This window comes from Rhinolophus sinicus, linkage group LG01 (assembly GCF_036562045.2).
Source record: "Rhinolophus sinicus isolate RSC01 linkage group LG01, ASM3656204v1, whole genome shotgun sequence".
Classification (NCBI taxonomy): Eukaryota; Metazoa; Chordata; class Mammalia; order Chiroptera; family Rhinolophidae; genus Rhinolophus; species Rhinolophus sinicus.
The window spans coordinates 209561593-209578627 of record NC_133751.1 but is presented as its reverse complement, the minus strand read 5'-3'; the positions used below and the strand labels follow the sequence as shown (position 1 = coordinate 209578627).

The following is a 17035-nucleotide window of genomic DNA, read 5'->3' as shown; positions in this document are numbered from 1 at the left end:
CTCCCAGGTGTGTCTTCCCAGGTGTGTCCTGCCAGATGTGTCCTCCCAAATTCCTTCTTTAGCTCTGATTTTCAGATTACACAAGTAATACATACTCAATATAAACATTTCACAATGCACTAAAAAATAAGAAAAAGGCTACTTACGATCTTGCTGCTTTACCATAAGCATAATCAGTGTATTATTTGGAGACCATCCGTTCATACAACTCTCTCCATACAGATTAAAATCCAGGGGAGAGAGTGGCTGCACACTGCTTTTTAAAAGCCTTCACCTACAAGGAGTCTTGAGATCAGCCATCAGGAGAAGGCGTTTTTGTCCCCCTGGTAACAGGATCTTGCAGGGAGCGAGCCAAGCAGAGGATGCTGGCGGAGCTGCCCTCTGGATTTCTGGAGGAGGAGCCAAGGGACGTGTGCCCACCAGTAAGTGTGTGCTGGGAGCCAGATTGTCTCCAGGGACCACAGCCAGACCAAAGGCAGCTGATGTTTCCTGGGAACTGCAGTGATGCCAAGTGCCGTGTCACAGAGCCCATATAAGAGGTGACAGGAGAGACCTCGGTGTGCGGCCTGCAGACGGTGCTCGCTCGGAGGACGCCCGCCACCAGGAGACCCACCGGCTTGGCTGAGGAGCGACTGAAAAGTCAGGTCTGTCTGACTTGGTGGATGAGACTCTCCTTGCATGTGGTGGCTTAAATTGCTAAGCCTCATCCGTCTTTACCTAAGATCTCCCAACAGCAAACACGCACAAGAGGGGATCATCATTTAAATTTTGAAGTGACCGAGGCTCAAAAGGGGTGTTGCCATCAGCTGCTACTTCCACAAACTCAGGACTCTGTTCCAGAGACAGCCGTGCACCCTCTGAGAGTCCCACTCCCAACACCCCTGCTTGGTGCTCGGGACACCCAGGGACATTCTGAGTTTGGGGCAGAGCAGGGTCTTTATCGTGAACCTGCTGGTTGTCCTGTGCCCTCGAACTCACACACAACCCAGATGAGTCCTTATAAATGTTCCTTTTCCAGAAAATGAATAAAAACCACACTTGGAAGCTCCCAGAAAGAGTAGCCTACGATGCAGACGTGCTAAAGCTGTTCTGGGAGAAAAAAATTGAGCTTCACGCGGAACGACTGCAGAGTGAGGACGTGAGGATGCACAGGAGCGCCCTGGACAGGTGGGCTAAGGGCACAGCACGGGGGTCGCTGCAGCATGCAACCGGGACCAGGCCCAGCCCTCAGGCCTCCAGGCACACAGCACCACACTCCAGCGACAGCACCCCTCCCCTCAGATCCCGTGACGCAGGCGGAGGGGAGCCCCATAGGAAACACCACCCACATCAACTCAGCTTCAGACTCACAACAGAGATGAAGTAGGAGAGAGGGAGACCCCAGGATGCCAGCACCATCCTTCTGCCCCACACCCCTCCCTCCATCCCCACACTCCTGAGTGCTGTAGAATTTTTCATGGAGGCGTGTCCTGCTTTGGTCTGATTTTCTGACAGTTGCTCCCACTGCTGAAAGACACCCCTGTGTCCTCCCCCCCCGTCCACACGTGTGCATGGCTGCCCAACAAAAGCTGACAGCCCTCTTCTCTCTGCCACTGAGTGCAGGGGCCTTAGTGCTGATGGGGTCTCCTAGGTCACCCCAAGTGTACCCAGGATAATTGCTCTCAAGGACAGCTAGGAGAGTGGATTAGCACATAATTCACACCTTGAGACAGACTCAAGTGGCCAGAAACTCAAAAGTAGTCACAGCCTCTTCTCCAGATAGCACCAGCAGCTGCTGCCCTGGGAGTGGGCTGGGGAGGACGATCCTGGCTCCTGGCAAGACCAGGTTGGACTGATGCTTCAGCCACCAGAGCTCTGGTTGCTGTGGTGGCCCAGCTATGGGGGCAGTTGTGCCCAACTCTGCCTGTCCTGGCCCCTCAGAACCGAGTGCTGTACCCACCTCACCCCTCGGGCCGTGTCCAGCAGAACCCCCTGCCCCCAAACATGGGAAAAGGGGACCCCCCCACTGATGCCTCCTCCCAGCCTCAGCTCCCCCCTGGGGTCTCAGAACCTCACCCTGCCCTCTCATGCCATCAGGCCCTGGGACATTCTGGGTCTGCTGCCCAGGGGTGCAGGTCCCAGGAGTGGGCTCTGGGTCAGACAATAGGCTGCCATCAGCTCAAGCTGGGTAGGTCAGCAAGGTCCAGGGCTGACCGGGACAGGGCTGTGGGCCATGACATTCGGTACCCGTGTGGGGAGATGTGGCTGGTTCCGGGGCCGGAGGCCATAGCCGGGACATGCCCTGGTCTCTGACGGCAACCCCGCAGCCATCCTGCAGTTTCTAGGATTCGTCTGCTTTACATGCCTGGCCTGGGGGCAGCCAATCAGCAACCAGCACCTGGTGAAGGGGCAGAAACGTGGCCGTCATGCACGGACACCCGTGGGCACTGCTGTCCTGGGGCCACCGTGTGCTGCTTGGAGGCACCTGCCTCTCTTAGGTCCCTGGGTGCTGGGACAACCATCTGAGTGGATGCCATTTACCAAATTGCCACCAAGCCCAGAGGTCAGCCAGAGCCGGGCACCCACCCCACTCTCCACCCTCTAAAGCCAAACCATACACTCGACCCTGAAGGTACCTTGTGGTCATCGCCTGTGGGTGGTTGTCTGGGGGGCCTGGACTCCTGCACCAGGCTGTCTCTGTGCCCGACCACTCCACGCATTGTGCTGTCGTCACAACGCCATGCCACCTTCCGAGGCAGTCAGGATGGTGGGCGGTCTTGGAAGAAAGTTGGGGAACAAGGCCCAGTGAGAGGGCGCTCAGAGGGGCACAAGCGACCGTGGGCCTGTGTCCGGTCTGCATGAGCCAGTGGTCCTGTGCGAGAAACTGGGCACTTACCAGGTTGGCAGCTCAGGACACAGCTCAGTTTCTCTGGGGCACAGACATTCCCAGAGGCTGCTTCACGGGGCAAAGTGCTTTCCCTCCTGGGCAGGCAGGTCTGGAGTGAGACCCTCCATGACCTGGCCCAGGTCACAGGGCTCTCCTGGACCCCACAAGGTCACGGCTATGGCTGGACGGGGACGCAGCCCTGCCCACAGTCCCACAGCCCGTGAGGGGGCGGCTGTGTTCACACATATGCTCAGGTGCCGACAGACACAGCCTGGCTGGCACATGGTCCCTGAAGCTGACTCATAGCTCCGAAATTGCCACCATCCCAGGCTCCGTGGAGAATGGGCCCAGAAGCTGGAGGAGAGGCATAGGATGCTGCAGGCCCCCCCGCGGCCATCCATGCAGGGTGCCAAGTCCTTCCACGCCCCTGACAAGATGGCAGCCTGAGGCTCTGCGCAGGTGCAGACACACAGCCAACAGCTCAGAGAGCCCTCAGCCGGCCGTGCCTGGACCCCAGCCTCCGCCGGCGCACTCCTCCTGCTTCACTCCAGCTCGCTTTTCTAGCACATGGCAGGTACCAATAAAACCTATGATGACTGGATTGGGTGTGCTGTGCAAAACGTCCTTCGTCTCTCTAAAGTTTGCTCTCATTAAAAGCTTCCCTGGATATTACTAGCTGGCAACAAGCCATCGAAAGCAAGTGCATGCAAGGCTTTCGGGCCATCTCCTGCCTGCTGGTTGTACCTCACCTTTGCTCAAAATATTTCCACAAATGTCAACCCCAGGACACTGCCCTATACGATGTGTACAAAGCTTTGTGATTTTCCAAAAGTCCTTCCAACACTTCATCCGTCACCAAGAACACCTTAGAAAACTAAATCCCCTTACCTCTAGAGTGGGAAAAGCTCAGGTGTGGAGAAGTCACGAACGCCATTAAAGCCAGGATCCCCCCTTCATGCTCAGGCTCCCTCCCGGATCCCTGTTGACTGTAACTACCCTGGAAGGGCAGGAGGGTGAGCTCACAGTGGGGGCCAGGCCATCGGGGGACCTGGGATGTCTCACCTCCTGATGAGGACCCAGACTCTCGCAGAGCCTGTCCTCACGTTTGCACCCAAAATGTAACCCAAGTCTCACTGGCCTGTGCCCTGCTGTGACCACTGTGGCCTCCACCCTTGGTGGTGCAGAAGCTGCTGGGTTGGGGCTGGGGTCTGGCTTGTGGCACTCTCTGTGGTCTCATGTCATCTCTCTAGGCTTTACCACTTGTGGGTTTCGGTTGCTCTGTGTTGACCCTCTTATCAGATTGGCAAATGGAGGGGAAGGACCCCGTCTTCGCCCGGAATGGGGACTCTCCAGAATTAATCAGAGAAAGACTCTGAAACCAGCAGGCAATGACGTTCTGTGCCCAACAAAGATTCCTCACAGGGCATTCCAGAGCTGACCGCACAGGCTGGACAGGCAAGTGGAAAGTCCAGAAAGAAAGGTCTGGAATCTGGCACACAGCACGTACATTTGGTTTGCCAAGGGAATATGTGGGAAGAACCCAGCATGGGTCCCTTACGACACAGATGGAAAAACACGTGCTCCTTCAGTCATCGCCCCAACTGTCCGTCATCATTCATGATTCAGGAGATTCCGTTGACTGTGAATAACCCCCAAAATAGTTTGAGAATAGGAGTCACTGACACTTGCAAAGCTAAAAGTTGTTGGAGGGTAATTTTATCTGAGAACATACTTAGAGCACCACCGCTGTCGACACCGGTAAACTGAGGACGCACACTAGGCCATCCTTGTGAAGCTGTGCAGAGCCCTCCTGGCCAGCTGGCACAATCTCAGTGACCCAATCACCCCCCATGAACGGCAGAAGCCAAAACCACATGAACACAAGCAGTCTCCCAACCATGTCTTCACTCTCTGTGTTATTAATCTCTTCCTCAGGCACAGCTGAGCCAGACTCCAGGTTGGAAGGGGCTCAGTGAGGAGCAGGAAGAAGGAGCCGATGGGAGGGCGGGCAGGCCTGGGAGTGCGGTGGGTGGGACCCCAGCCCCAAGGCCCTCGTGAGGACTCCGCGCTGAGAGAAACTGTGAGCAGGCACTGCTGTGGGGTCGAGGGGTCATCTTCTAACTCCCCATCTGCTTCTCTCCTCTTTTTCCAAAGTAAGTATGTGTCGTTTTCATGATTTCCTTGTGTTTAAAAGAAACAATGCCACCCTTCTATACCTGGCACCCCCTGCTGCCAGGTACAGCCACAGGGGTCCTGGACCATCGCTGGGAAGGTTAAAAACCACACACCAGCCAAAGTCACAGCCGGTCACGGTGGCCAGACCCAGCTGTTTGTTGAATGAACCGTGCTATGGAAAAGATTATTGGGGCTTTTGAAGACCACGCACAAAACCTCACACTGCCCTTATCTAGGGATGGTAATCCTGGACCGCACAGAAAGGACACTTGGGGAGAACCAGTTGTTAACTCAGTGCTCCACTCCTGTCACTTCCATAATCAGAACGGAGGCAGCATTCAAGCCACCAGCACGCTAAGTGTGTGGTTGCTGTGAGGCCCCCAGTGAGCAGCAGCAGCTGTGCCGGGGGGCAAGCCCACCCCCAGTGCCTGGAAAACGAAGCAGCATGGCCATGAGCAGCCCAGTCCACGCAAGGTCTCTGGGGGCGGGGACCTGCCTTGGCCAGCAAGGGATTCGAGGATCTGCCCTGACTGTCACCCACACTGACCCAGCCCCTTTCTGATGAGAGCTTTGAGACTTCCTAGAACTTTCTAGAAGTTTCTACCCTTGCTGATGAGAACATCTGTCCTACAGGATCTATATGTTCCCTAATCAAAGTTAAGTTGTCCTCTGACTTTTCAACTAAGAGAAAAGGTGCTTAAAAAGCTTTCTAGGTGGGGCAGTTTGCACACGGTGGGTTCCCAGAGCCCCCTGAGGGGCCTTGGGCAAGGGGATCTGGCACCTGCAGGGGCTGTGCTCTGAATGAGGACGCTGTCAGCTAGGTCACATCCCCTGGTCCCGGCCTGGAAGTCTGCCCTGGAGACAGGTTGGGCCCCAGGCCTTGAAAGTCAGGTTGAGCCTCCCCACCCTTCCTTTCCCCTGCTGGAGAAGAAGAGGGGTGCATCTCCTGGACTACAAGAAATTGGATTCTTCTCCCTTCACTAGGAAATTTACCAAAAGCCAGGAAATTGTTCCCATTTTTAGTCCCCACAACTTTGGCTGAGCAGTATTTGCATTTAAAATGTGCGTGCCTTTAATCCTTTTAGAGACTTTTCAGTCTGTATCTCTATTATTAATTCGGTTTCCAAAAATAGTTATTGTACACATTTAAATCAGCCCAACCTGGTTATTCAGACTACAGGAAGGGCTCAGGGGTGGGTTCAGGGGTGGACTCCCGTGTGGGCTCAGGGGTGGCCTCTGGCGCCATCGTCCCTGGAGCTGAGGCCCAGGCCCGCCCTTGGGGCTCTGGCGTCCCTGCGCTGGAAGTCCCCGAGGAGGGTGTGAAGGAGCAGAGTCCAAGGCGGACGTGTGCGCGTGCGCATACGGTCGGTCAGCAGACCGGGGTGCTCATTGAAGTCACTGTCGTTCTTAGCGGTGAATTCTAATTCTAATGAATTAATTACTAATGAACTAAATGAAATTTAATTATTCATTGAAACTAATGTAAACGCTTGTGATGTGTGCCGTTTGGGTTTAATGAAACCGCCTGATTCAACACTTAAACAGCAGCGGCGACTTCCAGACCCCACCATCGCAGGGCTGCGCGTCCCGCCAGCGGCCACGCGGGGGCGCTGCAGGACAGCGCGGGCGGAGGAGGCGGGGTCCCAGAGGGGGAGGGAGGGGACCCAGGACCCCACCATGCGACCTGCAGGTGGCAGGACCAGCAGCCCCCCACCTTCTCGCCACCTTCCACCCTGCCCAGGTGCCGACTGGCTTCGGTCCCCCCAATCGGAAGAGCTGCCAGGCTGAAGCTCCCCACCCCACGCTGCGTCCTGGTGGGGCAGGAACATGGCAGGTGGCACGTGTCCTGTTCCGGAAAACACCATGGGCAGCACAGGGAGGGTGATTCCCACCTGATCGGCAGGGGTTGGCCTGGGCTTCCTGCCCCATCACATATGCGGGAATGCAGAAGCCATCCAGGGGAAGACGTGCTGGCGTGCTTGCGGTCCCTGCAGGGCCACAGTGTCCCTGCCACCCTCCCACTTAGCACGCAGTTTCCTCTCAGGTGGTGGCTTCAGCTCAGCCCAGGAGTGCTGTACGGTTTTCTCTTTTCATTTTTCACTTTATTGGAGTGTAAGACTCACACAAATATACCTGAACACCAGGGACAACTGGGGGAATAATCTCACGTGGATGTCTGCAGAGTCTCCTCAGGAGAGCGGACACAGAAGCGAGAGGTGGAAGCAGAGGCCTCCGCTCAGGGAGGGCAAAGCAGTCTTGCCAGCGGGGACAGGCAGGCCGTGTGCACCGTCATGTGGGCGCGGCCCTGCGAGAGTGGTGCGCGGGGACCACAGAGGGAGGGTCACCCTCACAGTCGCTGCTGGGAGTTGTCAGGGCTGAAGGTGCACAGGTATATTACCCAGAGAATGAAGGCCGCCATGCACACCCAGATCCAAACCTCCTCGTAGGGGTCCAAGTACGGCCCCCAGCAGGAGCCCTGCTCCCTGTGGGCCCTGGGGCGCCTGTGCCTCCTGCTCCTGCAGCAGCCACTTGCATGCAGGCCCCCCCGCTTTATGACGCTGAGGACGGACAGGGGGATGGTCAGGGAGCCCTTGCACGTGGAGCTGGGGCTGGGCTCTGGTCCCACCCGGATGAGGCCACTGCCACCCTGTCCCCAGTGCCCATCAGTGAAGACGAAGGGGAAGGTGAGGGAGCCATTGACGTCAGAGGGGTAGCCCGGGCCTGGGATGACGTGGGCTAAGGACGAGGGGAAGGTGAGGGAGCCATCACCGTCTTCTGTGAGGCCAATGATATAGGACACAGGCAGGAAGTCCTCTCCAGCTGGTCGGCCGCTGCTGCCGGGGACCGAGCCCGGACCCTGCCTGTGCGTGCCAGCTGGGCAGGACACAGAGCCGTGGCCTTTGTAGATGAAGCCTGTGACCTGGAAGGGCTTGATGCTGCTGAGCAGGCGGCCTTTGCCGTGGAGGATTGGGGCCTTGATGTTCACCAGGACGCCCCTGCCCGTGGACGTGGCTGTGACGCTGGCGGGCAGGTAGATGGAACCTCTGTCGATGATAAGCGGTCCCCGGGCACCCCGTCCAGGGCCTAGAAGTCCCCTGTCACTGCGCGTGCGCACGAGGGAGAAGGGGACGGTGACAATGTCGATGTCCTCGCTGAAGAACTGGTTGCTCTCAGAGAGGGGGCTTCTGATGACGTCGGGCATGGCAGGGGGCACGGTGCTGCAGCTGGGGGTGCGGCCCCGGGCACGGTGGACCACGGGGCCACTGCCACACAGAGAGTCCTGGCTAGGGCCGCAGCTCCTAACTTCGGGCCCCCAAGCAGGGTCTGGGGGCTTCTGGAAGAAGCAGACCCCAAGCTCGCAGGCCTCACACTGGTCCCCGAAGCAGATCTCAGGGCACTGGTCGGAGCTGAGGCCCTCACGGTAGCAATTGTGCAGGACGAACAGGACCAGCTTGTGCAGGAAGAGCCGCACATTCAGGAGGCTCACTTGGCAGTGTCCCCGGGCGTCCCGCGGGCATGCCTGACAGCCCTGGCCCCACACGCGCATCTTCACCAGCCCCAGGTGGCTGTCCTCGTCCCACCACACATGGAAGAGGATGTGCACGTGGGCCGAGGACCAGCCCCACTGGCAGCGGCCGCACTGGAGCCTGGTAAGAACAGAGGCAGCAGTGAGAGGAGGGGACGGAGCGGCTGTGCTCCCTGGTGCCCCACACCACTCGTGGGCAGAGTGGGGCCTTTGCCTGCACCCCATAATCTGAGAAGCAAATGCCTGTTTGGCACCAAAGCACGCTGGGTGGCCAAGCCTGGCTTGACACACGTGAGGGCTCGCTCTGCACTTACTTGGGGCTGCGAGCTACTGCATTTCTGTCATATTATGACCTGGAGCTTCAGTGTCCTGAGGCAATGTCAGCAAAAAACAAACACAGGCCTGTGGAGACCAGTGAGAGGATGAAAAGAAGGCATCTGTGGTGGACAGACAGGCAGAGCTGAGGAAAGGGCCATGGGGCCTCAGAGGGGGCAGCCCACCCCAGGGAGGGAAGGTGACAGGAAGTAAAACCAGGAGGCAGGGGCCTGGGTGATGGGGATGGAGGAGGGGGTTGTGTGATGGGAACAACGCAGCTGACAGACAAGCATGGAGACAGTGGAGGGGCGGGGGTTCCTGGAGGATGAGGTGTGTCCTGGGCCCTCTGGCTTTGACCGTGTGAACAGGGGAGCCACACTCCACCCCTGCATGGAAGAGGGCCAGCTGCTTGGGTCAGAGAGTACATGGTGAAGGTGCTGGTGCCCCAGGCCATCTGAGGCTGCGTGTCCCAGGGCCGGGCAGGTGGGGCCTCTCTCCAAGACCCTCAGGTCACAGACGAGTGACCCCTGTGTGGCACATGCATGCAGGCACGGGAACCCACATGCGTGGGAAGGCTCCGAATGTTCCCAGGAAGCCCTGCGGGTCTGTCCTTGGAACTTTCCGTGACTGTGGCATGGCTCTGCCTCTGCGCCAGCCTGCAGCCACAAGTGGCTGGGGAGACTGCCTATACGTGGAGAGTGCCCTGAGGACCGAACAACCAACCGTGTTGAGATTTCATTAATGAGCACTTCACAAGCTGCACGTGCCGGAGGGCTGGGTGGAAGAATGTAGGCTGTGTTTGTGACCATCCCACCAGCTGGTGTTGCCATTGGAAACTGAAAACCTGCTTGGCCGTGTCCCCGTCCTCACCTGCCATTTAGAGCAGCTCTTCGCTTTGGCTGTGGGAACAGCCAGGTGTTTAACGTGCTTCTCAGACCTGAGAAAGCCAGCATTCCACGGCAGTCAGGCCCGCTCCTCCACTGCGCCACCTCCCAGCTCCCTGTGAGGACTGGGGTGCCTGGCTAGGGGGGGGCCCTGCAGGTCTGGGTCATCCCACTGTACTGACAGCTGTCATCATGGCAATGATGACGATGATGATGAAGATGGAGGCTCACATAGTGACACAAGGCCACCAGGACTCCCAAATGGCCTCCCACTCTGCCTGTGACCCAGGCGGGGCACAGCTCCCCCTTTTCGAGGGCTGTGCCCCTCAGTGCACCTCTCAGCTTCCGGTCCCTCAGGCCCAGCTGCAGTGTAGGGCTGGGTGGTAGCCGCAGGCCCCTGCCCATCCCTTGCTCACATCAGCGCTGCCGTGGAGACCAGGAGATGCGCCGTACGCCGATGGAGCCCTCCTGAGTGGGTGGCCATATCACCCCACCAGCCCCCAACTGGCAAGGCCCCCCTGGACTCCAGGGGTCTAGCACTGCCAGGCAGGGTCTCTGCCTGCCACTGAGAGGGATCACAAGCACCCAGCCACCCACCTGTTGGGGGACAAGACCAGGACGGACACATGCCCCTCCCCACATGCCCAGGTGCCAGGACGCACCCAGCCTGGCCTTGGGACTCAGGCCCAGCCTAGGGCCAGTGGTCAAGCAGCCTTCAGTCCCTGTCCACCCCCAGGACCCAGCAAGAGGCCCCACCCTCCACCGCACCTTGAAAGCCCCCTCAGCCGGTACTGGAAACCTCCGCCGTCCACGTGACCAAAGGCCAAGTTCTCGTCGGGGACCAGCTCCCAGGTGTCCTGCGGCTTACTCTTGGCCATCAGCTGGGCCAATGTGCGGGCCCACACTTGCACCCCGTCCATTCTGGCACTGGGCCGCAGTGCGGACTGAGGCTCCCCAGCTCTGGCTGGAGGACGCCTCTGCAGCCCCACCCGCCCATCGCTGCCTTGACAACCGGTCAGTCTCCATGGCAACCGGTTTGTCTCAGAGAAAGGAGAAACAGGCCTGTTTTTCTTATCCTTTTTTTTAATATTTTTAATCACGCAAGCAATCCATTTTCTTTAGGACAAATGAGAAGCAAACAGATAAATGACAAGGAAAAACAATCCAAGGTGATGACATTGCGGGGCAGCCGGCCACCCAGAGACGGTAGCGGAGCTGCACGTGCACACGCAGATATTCGTGTGCTCTTGTCACAAACAGGAAACTATGCTAAACATGTCACCTGAAGCCTGGCGTTTCCCTCCACGCCGTGCCCCGGACAATGCCCCACGCTCTCCCCTTCATCATCTGTGTCTTATGTCCCGTGGCTCTACCCTGTCTGTCCTGCCTGTTCCCAAGCTGCTCAGTGATGGTTCTCTGCCATCACAAACAAGGCTGTGAAGAACTTTAACTTTATGTGTCATTGCAAATTTTCAAACTTTTTATTGGCTAGAAATGTACGTCATTTACGTAAAAATGCCTAAAACATACACGCACAGCTTCATGAACTTCTATAAAGTCTGAGGTCAGCACCTCAAAGAAGCCAGCCTCCAAAAGCTCTCTGTGTGTTCTTTCCCACCAAGGCACTGCCAGCCCGCTGGGCCAGAAAATCACCACCTGCACAGTGTGTGCCCCGAGCAGCTGCAAGGGAGTACGGACAATGCTTTCTGTACACATGTGTCTGGCTTCTCCCGTCTTTTTGGAGTTTTGTGTGTGACTTTCAAGAGCATGCATAGCAGCAGTTTGTCAGGTGCAATGAGAACAAGTGAATTGAGGAAAGAATGGCCGATGTTCAAGCAGAGTGGGGAGGAGCCTGACCCCTGGACCCCAAGGGAAGGACAATGCGAATGAAGCACAGAGGAGGTCCACCTGTGGGTGCCCATGGTTGAGGAAGCACCCTCAGGACAAGGGCCACACAGAGGCATGACGTTCGCACCTATTCAAGCAGCCATGCTGAGTGAGCAGGCTTCTCCACGTGACTGTTGACAGGCAGTCAAATGGGACCAAAGCCATAAAACACTCGCTCAGCATTGGTGTTCTCCAGTGAGGCTGACAAGTACCTGCAGTTCCCAACACCCCGCAAGGCCTTGTCCCCCAGCAGCGTCCACAATGGCCCAGACGTGGTGGAGAGCACACTCTCCCCAGGCAATTCGGCAGCCTGTCCTAGGAGACAGCCAGAGCGAATCAGGGGCGTACCCTTCCCCCGATATGGGCCCTTGCCACATCTGTGTGCCTGGGGCCCCACCCTCCCCATGGGCACATGGAAGCACTCACTGTAGCCAGCCACCCTTCTCGTCCACAGGGACAGAGTGTGTGCTGTGTCCCTAGCTGAGGGCCATGATGCCTGCTGGCCAACGGTTTCCAGGTTCTAGAACCACAGCCTCCACCCCTTCCGACAGGTGACAGGCTGAGAACCAGGCCCCTCCATGCCTTTTCTGTCGCCTGCAGAGTCTTAAGTTAGTCGCCCTTCATTCAGCTCTTCAACTCACCAGTCTGAGCCAGCCACCCCCTCTGGCTGACATCCCAGGGGCTCTTCCCTCTCGTGCCACCTTGTCGTGGAGTAACTATCGTTCCATTCTCATCCTCCCACAAGTTTAGGTGCCACACTCTCTGTTTCTCTTATTTTGATGGTGGCCATAGAAATTCCAACACACAAATTTAGGGTAACCATCACCTGAAGTAAATCAAGACCTGCAGAAGGATGGAAGTGGTGCTCTGCCCTCGCCTGCGCGCTCCTCCTCCTGGAATCCAGACGCGCGTGCGCCAGCCCTTCCCACCATGCTGTCCACGTTGCCATGACTCTGTCTCTCTAACATGCATACTGTAACCCGTCTCTCTAACCTGCTGTCACGTGGGGCGGCCTGCGGGGTCTCTGGTCCCGCTCCCCACATAAGAACGCAGGATATAGTGAGGCCAAAAAGGAACACCCATGGAGCCATAGATAGGGGAGTCATACCACTGTAGTCTCGCTGGCGGCGGCTGGGTTGGGGACACAGGAGGCAGGAGCCACACGATCCACAACCCAACGCCATCCACTTGTCTCTGCCAACCAACCTCACTTGCTAACTGCAGTCCGCCTCTGCAATCCGTAATCTACACTCCACCGTGCCACGCCACTACACCACCACTTTGCTAGCTTAGCCGCTGCAGTTATATCTGTGGCTAATGGCTAACCGGTAACAGCCGATGGCCAACTAGTCACAGCTGTTGACCATCCACTACCTACTACAGAGCCAGCACCTTTCTATGTGAGGCAGAGAGCCTGGAAACTGCTCTCTGGGGCTCTGTCCCCACACCTTCACACTCTAACTCGTCTCTCTAACCAGCATACTCTAACTTGTTTCTCTAACCTGCACACTGAACAATTTCTTCTCATTTTTCTACCAGTTCATCAGTTCTCCCCTCACCTTTGTCTAGTCTGTAGCTAATTCTGTCAAGTGAGTTGATGTGTTTACCATGTTTTTCATTGCTGACACTTTTTTTTTTTTTTAACAGGACTTTATTGGGGAACAGTGTGTACTTCCACCGATTTTTTCCAAGTCAAGTTGTCCTTTCAATCGTAGTTGTGGAGGGCACAGCCCAGCTCCAGGTCCAGTTGCCATTGCTAGTTGCAGGGGGCACAGCCAACCATCCCTTGCGGGACTGGAACCGGCAACCTTGTGGTTGAGAGGATGCACTCCAACCAACTGAGCCATCCTGGAGCTCAGTGGCAGCTCAGCTCAAGGTGCTGTGTTCAATCTTAGTTGCAGGGGGCAGAGCCTCCCATCCCTTGTGAGAGTTGAACTGGCAACCTTGTGGTTGAGAGGATGCACTCCAACCAACTGAGCCATCCTGGAGCTCAGTGGCAGCTCAGCTCAAGGTGCTGTGTTCAATCTTAGTTGCAGGGGGCGGAGCCCACCGTCCCTTGCAGGAGTCGAGGAGTCGAACTGGCAACCTTGTGGTTGAGAGCCCACTGGCCCATGTGGGAATCGAACCGGCAGCCTTCGGCATTAGGAGCGCAGAGCTCCAACCTCCTGAGCCACCGGGCCGGCCCCCTGACACTTCTTTTGGCTCTTTCAACCATGTGACATCTTTGCCTTGCAGCTAAGTGTGACAGTAAGATACAAGGTATGTGCTTCCAAGAAAGTTCCAGGATGAGACCAGATAGCTGGGCATCATCCGACTCTTTCCACTCTACTTTCACCTTCCTTTGGTCCACAGTGCAGAGATGATGGCCAGCCCTCCAGCAGCCATCTCAGACCATGGGGTCACCTTGCTGAGGGAGCAGAAAGGTAAGGCCTGGATTCCTGAGAACAGCTGGCATTGCCATCCTACTTCCAGGCGGGTTATGTCCGGATTTCTTACTCAAGAGAGAAATAAACTTCTAGCTGCCACTATTTCTTAAGGCACTGTTTTCTAAGGTTTTGGGAGTATAAACCAGCCAATCATAGCAAAGCTAACTGATACCCTGGGGCTGTGCCTAAAGTCCAGGGTTTTGGTACACACATACACATGCTTACACATGAATGCACATATAGGAACATGCATGCCTACACACATGCAACATATATACACATTACACACACACACATTTGGAAATTTAAATTATAAATTCACATTTAAACCACTAACAGCATTCTAGAAAGTTTGGAAAATAAAAGGGTAAGAGTTTCCTGTGACCCCCCGCCCTCCACCTCAACAAACAAAAAATCCAGCTAACTTTATTCTTGTGTATAGTCAATGGTGAAAATACTCCATTCAATTTGTTTAATTTGGCTCTTGAATTGGGCAGCTAAATTAGGCACCCTTCTTTAACTTCTGGGAAATGCTTTAAAAACAGGATAGAACAGAAAGTTTTTATTTGCAAACACTATTAACCATTTCCTGTTCCCGCCTCAGAAGTAGCTGTGCCCCACAGACGGTGGTGGGTCACTGACATCACCAGCAGCCTCCTCAGAGAGGTTTCGGGATGATCCTGCTGCTTCCTGGGTTTCTCCCCACTGATGGAAACTGCCTCAGGAGCGTGCGGGGGATCCCCTCTCCCCCACTTTCCATCTGTGCTGGCGCATGTTCCACCGCCCGCTGCGAGCGCGTCACCTGGGGCGGTCACCTTGGAAACTCTAGAGCTCTTCTCCCCAACCAGATGGGGCCCATGTAGGGAGCTTTCACAGCCCCCAGGACCAGCCGGGTCTCAGGAAGTGGGGTGTAAACAGCCCCAGGGTCCCCTTTGCTCATTTCTCTTCCTCTTTGGTCCAGCAGGAAGCAGGTGGGCAGCCGGGCTCACCAGACAGCAGGAAAGGACACCGGGGGTGCAGGAGCTCACACGCCAGCACCCGAGGCCAAGGTGGCCATGTGCTCCCAGGACCGAAGCTGATTCCGCACAGAACCCGCACACACTGTTCCTCGCAGCACAATCAGCAAAGCTCAACAGAGAGGGTCCAGGCAAACCACTCGGCCCGTCCGGAGCTCTGCTTGGGGGTCAAAGGTGCCCACGGAGACACGCTTACTCATGGGCCAAGTCCACAGATGAGTCACACTGTGTGACAGCCCTGCCCAACAGGCCACACACAGCTCATCCATTTGTATGCGTTGTGCAAACCCAAAGGCACAGAGATGGAGGCACAGCAGGTGGCAGCAGGGATATCAGGCAGGAGGGAGGAGGGCCTGGTAACAGTGGGCACATGCCCTCGCATGGCGAAACACTGTGCAGCAAACATACACACAATTAGTGTGTGTGGTGGGGACAGGGGGGCCCTGAATATGACCCCCATGTGGCCGTCCCCAGGTCAGCGTCCTGGCTGGCTATGGATTGTGACCGTGCAAATGTTATCACTGAAGAAGCTAGACTGAGTGTGCAGGGCTGGCTCTTTGTTACTCACACTCACGCGAACCTACAGTTACTGATAAGAACAAAAAATGTCCTTCCTTAGTGCAGAGCGTGTTGAGCTGGTGTGCTGGGTGATCTCAGATGCCCCCAGCCCAGAACCTGGTTGTTAGAGAGGGTTAGAGTTGAGGGCAAGAGACGGGCGACCCTGGCTGTGACCCCAGTTGCAGCCTCTTGAGCATGAAGTGCTGAAGCCAGGACACAGGGCAGGGAGGAGAGGACACAGGAAGGGGGCAGATGGAGCCCCCAACCTTCCCTCCTTCCTCCACCCAGGGAACCTGTCCTGCCCTAATGAAGATGGTGAGGGATGGGGCAGTGTGTAGTGGGGACAGCGTGGGGTGGGGACAGTACAGGGTGGGGACAGTGTGTAGTGGGGACAGTGTGTGTGGTGGGGACAATGAGTGATGGGAACAGTGCATGTTTGGGGACATAGTGTTCTGATAAACAGTGGGGAGCTCACCTTGGGCATGCTGTAACCCAAGAGGCCCTGGAACCCCAGCCCCCTCCCCAGGCTCTAACCCAGTTATCCTGCTCACACCAGGTGGGTGTGAGGCTCCTCAAGAGCCCGTTTCCCCCCTTCCTCCACAGTCTCTGTGCCCCCCATCTGCTCGCATCTACCCCCTGCCAACCCTGACCTCCCGGGGCCCAAGTGCCCCTTCCAGCCTCCTGAGTCTGGGCCCCCATCTAGCCCACTGCCGCAAGAGGCATCAGTGAGAAGGCAGGAGACAGGGAAGGAGAGAGAGGAGGGCAGGGAAGGAAGGGGGATGGACAGAAGGGAGGACAGGAAAGGGTTAGGGGACGAGAAGGAGGGGGAGGGGAAGGACGGAGTGGAGACACAAGGCCCCCTCTGTGGCATGGACACGTGGCCAGCCTCTTACAGAGAGAATCGCATGGTGGGGGTGCTGGAGTGCTGAGGAGACCCATCCCCAGGGATCAGAGCACACGACCCACCCTCCCCCACAGCCCCTTAGCCCAGATCTAACATGAAGGGACTGCTGTGCCCAGGGCAGAGAGATGCTGGGCACCGAGCTGAAGTGCCAGGTTCTGTGCTGGCCAGACGCCTGCCCTGACCTCACCCCCTCCCCAGCCCCAGGCTACACCCCCAGCCCACCTTTAGCACAGCAGCCCTCTGAGGGGGGGCCCCAAGGGTCTGTGTGCCGCAGACACCTGTCCACATGGGGGATCACGCTCTTCCTCCCAGACCAGGTGCCAAACCGGCGCCCAGCTTCCCTGCACCCACGGGGCCCACCTGGCCGGCAGCCCCCCCACAAGCCACCCACCCACCCAGGCGCCTCGGTTCGGGGAGTGGCCCTTTGTTCACAGACTAAAGCTCCACGCTTGCTCATGTCGCCTGTAGACATCATCTT

At 57.0% G+C, this 17035-nt stretch overlaps 2 protein-coding genes and 1 long non-coding RNA gene across 4 annotated transcripts; 2 read left to right on the top strand and 1 right to left on the bottom strand.

Moving 5' to 3' along the window:
- Positions 1–226: 226 nt before the first annotated feature.
- FAM240C (family with sequence similarity 240 member C) lies at positions 227–3632 on the top strand. Its single transcript, XM_074318961.1, has 2 exons — positions 227–1167; positions 3196–3632. Exons 1-2 carry the CDS (start codon positions 1004–1006, stop codon positions 3311–3313), a joined length of 282 nt encoding a protein of 93 aa, XP_074175062.1. The 5' UTR covers positions 227–1003; the 3' UTR covers positions 3314–3632.
- A 2899-nt stretch (positions 3633–6531) lies between these two features.
- RTP5 (receptor transporter protein 5 (putative)) lies at positions 6532–10750 on the bottom strand. Of its 2 annotated transcripts, XM_074316724.1 has the most exons (3): positions 10535–10662; positions 8882–8969; positions 6532–8688 (listed from the first exon to the last, which is right to left on the bottom strand). In XM_074316724.1, the coding sequence occupies exon 3, from the start codon at positions 8586–8588 to the stop codon at positions 7389–7391; it is 1200 nt and encodes a 399-aa protein (XP_074172825.1). In that variant the 5' UTR covers positions 8589–8688; positions 8882–8969; positions 10535–10662; the 3' UTR covers positions 6532–7388. The 2 variants fall into 2 exon arrangements, with proteins under 2 accessions (XP_074172825.1, XP_019575010.2); XM_019719451.2 differs by lacking the exon at positions 8882–8969 and having other exon boundaries at positions 10535–10750.
- Positions 10751–13712: 2962 nt separating this feature from the next.
- Positions 13713–15657, top strand: LOC141567864 (uncharacterized). The gene is made up of 3 exons (XR_012490789.1): positions 13713–13912; positions 14006–14076; positions 15041–15657. It is a non-coding gene; the product is annotated as an uncharacterized LOC141567864 (long non-coding RNA).
- Positions 15658–17035: the final 1378 nt, after the last annotated feature.

Bases quoted from the DNA above. Each gene is read 5' to 3' on its own strand.
- FAM240C (XM_074318961.1), top strand. From the start codon at position 1,004: ATGTTCCTTTTCCAGAAAATGAATAAAAACCACACTTGGAAGCTCCCA. The intron at 1,168-3,195 runs GTGGGCTAAGGG...CCACCATCCCAG, and splicing joins CACAGGAGCGCCCTGGACAG to GCTCCGTGGAGAATGGGCCC.
- RTP5 (XM_019719451.2), bottom strand. From the start codon at position 10,686: ATGGACGGGGTGCAAGTGTGGGCCCGCACATTGGCCCAGCTGATGGCC. The intron at 8,689-10,534 runs GTGCGGTGGAGG...TGTTCTTACCAG, and splicing joins CGGCTGAGGGGGCTTTCAAG to GCTCCAGTGCGGCCGCTGCC.